Below are 4859 nucleotides of genomic sequence, written 5' to 3'. Positions count from 1 at the left end.
TTATTTACTTGAAAGAGTACAGAGAGAAAGGGAGAGATAGAGAAACATCTTGCATCTGCTGGTTCACTCCCCAGATGGCCACAATGGCCAAAAGTCTAGGCCAGGCCAAATCCAGGAGCTTGGAATGTCATCCAAACCTCCCAGATGGGTCGCAGGGTCTTACTTACTTGGGCCATCCTCTGCTGATTTCCCAGGTGCTTTAGAGGGAGCTGGGTCAGAAGTGAAGCAGTCAGGACTAACTGGTGCTCATATGGGAGGCCAGGTCTCAGGCTGCAACTTAACCCACTGTGCCACACTGCTGGCCCCAACACTTTATCCAAAGACACATAAATCTCAGTTAGAGGTGGAAATAGGAATATGAGAATCCATAGCTCTGCTGGAGCAAGTATAAACTATGTTTTTCGACAAGCATCTTACGAAACTTTTTCAAGTCTTAGGTTGTCACTTGTGGACAAATGTCCCAAAGAAATTCTCAGTTCCACAAACGGATATCAAGAATATTCCTTCTGTTTTTTTTTTTTTTTTTTTTGCTACCAGGGAGATGGAGGCATTGTCTACGCCACCCTCTAGTGGGCATTCCTGGATTATACAGTCTGGAAAGCTAAAAAGGACATTTCCCAGACACACCCGCAGCTCAGGTGCTGAAGAGCTTAGTTCAGCCAATCATCTTCAGTCCTGTGAGATTAGATGGCAGAAAGGTGATTTTGCCCCTGCTCCCTTGCTGTTGGCAAGCACTGCTGGGAAGAGGTCTGATTTTGCTGTGCTAGTGTCAGCAAAGGGTCCAGTGACAAGGCTCTGATGGAATGGCAAGGGGCAGAGTACTGGAATCCGTGTTTGCTGGGTGGGTGGCAGCTGGAGTAGTGTGATTCTGGAGCAGCTGTTTCCTGTTCAGGGCAGTCTCAAGGTAGAAGGAAAGACCAAAGTACACTTGCTTTTCATTGCTTTAAAATTATTATCATCATTATTATTGTTTAAAAGCAGAGAGAGAGAGAGAGAGATCTTTCATCCACTGGTTCACCCCGCAAATGCCCACAACAGCTGGGGGTTGGGTCAAGTGGCAGCTGCTTTCTGGGAACTCAATCTGGATCTTCCACATGTGTATTAGGTATTAAAGCACCTGTACTATCACCCAGTATCACTCAGACCTTGGGTCTCTGATGTGGGATGTGAAGGCCCCAAACATCTTATTGACTGTATGAAACGCCCACCCATAAAATTATCCTTCAAGTTCATTTTCCATGAACTTTTTGAAGCCCCCTCATATTGGAAGAGAGAACAGATCCCTAGGTGGCTTGAGAACCTTTCCTCAAGTGTGACCTAGAGTCTGTTGTTTTCAGCGTTCTCAGTGCTTCTGGAATGCATCCCTCCTGCTTAAATTACATGTTGCACTTAAATTAGATGTTCGCACTTAACCCAAAGCCTGACTGATTGCACCAGGATGCCAGAAAGTTGCTGATATTCTTCTATTGTAAATTTTGCAAAGGTCACTTGCCCTTAAAGTCTCATCTCAAGCCCTCCTTCCATTAGACTGATTCTCACACACACAGCTGAACATCTCACAGGGCTTTGCCGTTGTAATTACTTGCTGACTTCCCTTTTTTTCTCATTAGAACAGGAACTCTTTGAGGCCAGGGAGATGATCTTACTCATCTTTGAAATCAGAATTGGAGCCATGTGCCCTACTAACTCATGGCCTCTGCACTTTCTGTACCCGCTGCCTGAAAATCTCTTCTGTTCCCTTCCCACTCATTAACACTAAAACCTGATTCAGGTAAGTAGTCCTGATCTATACTGTTCATTATATTACTCACTTGGCTTTTGTGGCTATTTAAATTTATATTAATTTACTTAAATAAAAATTTATTGTGGATCTTGGGAGGCAGTGGTGAGGCTCAAGTACTTGGGCACCTGTCACCCTTGTAGAAGACCTAGATGGAGTTCCTGGCCCCTGGTTTTGGCCTGGCCCAGCCCCAGCCATTCTGGAAATTTGGGGGCTGAATCAATGGAGATCTCTCTCTCTCTTTCTCTCTCTCTCTTTCTCTCTCTCTTTGCCTCTGCTTCTCTGTAACTCTGCCTTTCAAACAAATAAATAAATCTTTTTTAAAAAGGGGGGGGGGGCTGGCACCGTGGCTTAACAGGCTAATCCTCCGCCTTGCGGCGCCGGCACACCGGGTTCTAGTCCCGGTTGGGGCGCCGGATTCTATCCCGGTTGCCCCTCTTCCAGGCCAGCTCTCTGCTATGGCCCGGGAGTGCAGTGGAGGATGGCCCAAGTGCTTGGGCCCTGCACCCGCATGGGAGACCAGGAGAAGCACCTGGCTCCTGGCTTCGGATCAGCGCGATGCGCCGGCCGCAGCGGCCATTGGAGGGTGAACCATCGGCAAAAAGGAAGACCTTTCTCTGTGTCTCTCTCTCTCACTATCCACTCTGCCTGTCTAAATAAATAAATAAATAAAAAATTTTTAAAAAATGGGGGGGGGGGAATAAGTGTTTTGGCATAGTAAGTAAAGCCTCCTCCGGTAATGCTAGCATCCCATAAATGTGCCAGTTCAAGTCCCGACTTCTCCACTTCTGATCCAGCTCCCTACTTATGTGTCTGAGAAAGCAGCGGGGGAAGGTCTGAGTGTTTGGGCCCCTGCATCCATGTGGGAGACCTGGATGGAGCTCCTAACTCCTGACTTTGTCCTGCCCCAGTGCTAGTCATTGCAGTAGTCAACACTCTGTCTGGGAAGTGAACCAACGGATGAAAATCTCTTTCTCCCTGCAACTCTTTGAAAAAAAAAATAAATATATTTTAAAAAGTTTCTTTAGGCATGGGTATTTGGCATCGTAGTTGAATCTTTGCTTGGGATGCTGCCATCCTATATCAGAGTTTCTGGCTCAAGTCCTAGCTCTTCTGCTTTTGATCCAGATTTCTACTAATATGCACTCTAGTGGCAGCAGATGATAGCTCAAGTACTTGGGTATCTGCCACTCATGTGGGAGACCTGGATGGAGTTCTCGGTTCCTGGCTTTGGCCTGGCCCAGTCCTGCCTATTGTGGGCATCTGGGGAGCAAATCAGCAGATGGGAGATCTCTCCCTCTTTCTGTTTCTCTTTTTCTCTCTCTCTCTCTCCTTCTGTGTGTCTCTGCCTTTCAAATCAAATGAACATAAATTAATTTTTTTTGACAGGCAGAGTTAGACAGTGAGAGAGAGACAGAGAGAAAGGTCTTTCTTCCATTGGTTCATGCCTCAAATGACCTCTAAGGCCGGCGCGCTGCGCCAATCCAAAGCCAGGAGCCAGATGCTTCCTCCTGGTCTCCCATGCAAGTGCAGGGCCCAAGCACCTGGGCCATCCTCTACTGCCTTCCCGGGCCACAGCAGAGAGCTAGACTGGAAGAGGAGCAACCGGGACAAAACCGGCGCCCCAACCAGGACTAGAACCTGGAGTACCGGTGCCACAAATTAATTAATTTTTTAAGATAAGTAGAAGTAAGAAATCAGTCATCAGGAATACTGATTACATTTTTAAGATAAATGTATGTGGGCCTGCTGTACCGAACCAAATAGAATACAGTGGATTTATGGAGAGACAAATGCTTGTGCATTCAAATTCAAACCACTTCCTTTTCAGAAATTAAAAGGTCAATAATATCTAACTAGTGGACCTGTTACTTTGATAATATTAAAAGAATGATATCAGAATTTCAAACTGTGAGACACATATTTTGAAAAAGCATTTTGCATCGTTCTAGCTTGTCGTGATCAACTTAAACTAAAGGATGTCAGTCATAACGAAAAGACATACTTGTAACAAGTGAGAAATAATTTCATACATTTAGAATTATAGTCATTAAATTTTTATTTTGCATTGTAATAAGAGAAATTAAATATGTGATTTTATTCTTTTATAAGTTATGCAATAACATACTTTAAAAAGAATAAACAATAGAACTAGATTAATTAAAGGAGCTCTCAAATGAATAAATGCAGAATCAAAAGAAACAGTTAAAATAGCAACTGTCACGGATGGCACTGGTTACACATCAAGCTTGGTATCATTAGAAATCCTTGCACTTGGTAATCTTAACAGTGGTTGGAAAAGTTAGCAGCAAGTAGTATTGTTGCCCAGCATTGCTGCCCTGGCACTGCTAGAGCAGAGCTCCGATCACATCTGTGTCACTGGGATTTAGCTTTCACTAACACATCCACGTCAGCTTTGTCTGCTTCGCCAAGACTTTTGTGATGACTCTCAACTGGGACATTGTCTTCCTTTTTTCGAGGCTTCTGGAAACTCCCTTCTCTGAGAGCTAGAGGAATTCTGAGGCCAATAAAATTGTGCACCTCCTGCATCTTCTTCCGCAGCCATTCTACCCTCTCCATCGCTGTGAGATGTTTGCCCAGGCTGTGCATGAACTGTATTTCACTCACAGCTCTCTTCCTGGGAGAGAAAGAGAAGAGAGGGTTATCCCATGAGCACTCCACTTCCATATCATAAAGCCAGCCTTAACAATGCAGTTCCCATGCCCTCACCATGCAGAATGGGCCACAGTACTTACTGAACAGGTTTCCCATCCAATTTGGCAAGAAAACAAATTGCAAACATGACAATCATTACTTTAGCCATGTCTTGAGCAGACATCATCTTCTCTAAAAGGAAAGCAAAATGGAGACATTTTAATATGTTTTTCATATTTCAAACTATATAAGAACATATTTATAGCTTACCTTAATAACCGTACCACACACACAGCATGACCCAGGGTTGGTTTCCATGAGAGCCTTTTGGAATCAGTCTCTATTTTATGGATATGTTAGTATGAATACAAATATTTGATATAGAATTTAGATTAGGGTTGCTTTCTTATGTATATTTTTAAGA

The 4859-nt window shown here is 44.1% G+C and overlaps 1 protein-coding gene across 1 annotated transcript; it reads right to left on the bottom strand.

Moving 5' to 3' along the window:
• Positions 1-3956: 3956 nt before the first annotated feature.
• Positions 3957-4653, bottom strand: PTH (parathyroid hormone). Its single transcript, XM_062198110.1, has 2 exons — positions 4537-4653; positions 3957-4418 (listed from the first exon to the last, which is right to left on the bottom strand). The coding sequence occupies exons 1-2, from the start codon at positions 4620-4622 to the stop codon at positions 4157-4159; spliced, it is 348 nt and encodes a 115-aa protein (XP_062054094.1). The 5' UTR covers positions 4623-4653; the 3' UTR covers positions 3957-4156.
• Positions 4654-4859: the final 206 nt, after the last annotated feature.

The sequence above is a fragment of the Lepus europaeus genome, chromosome 7 (assembly GCF_033115175.1).
Source record: "Lepus europaeus isolate LE1 chromosome 7, mLepTim1.pri, whole genome shotgun sequence".
In the NCBI taxonomy this organism is placed as follows: Eukaryota; Metazoa; Chordata; class Mammalia; order Lagomorpha; family Leporidae; genus Lepus; species Lepus europaeus.
This window is presented reverse-complemented; position numbering and strand designations above follow the sequence as displayed.

What these genes read in the sequence shown, in the direction of transcription:
- PTH (XM_062198110.1), bottom strand. Translation starts at nt 4,622, where the DNA reads ATGATGTCTGCTCAAGACATGGCTAAAGTAATGATTGTCATGTTTGCA. An exon ending in TTGGATGGGAAACCTGTTCA is followed by an intron (nt 4,419 to 4,536) that starts GTAAGTACTGTG and finishes TTTCTCTCCCAG; the next exon opens with GAAGAGAGCTGTGAGTGAAA.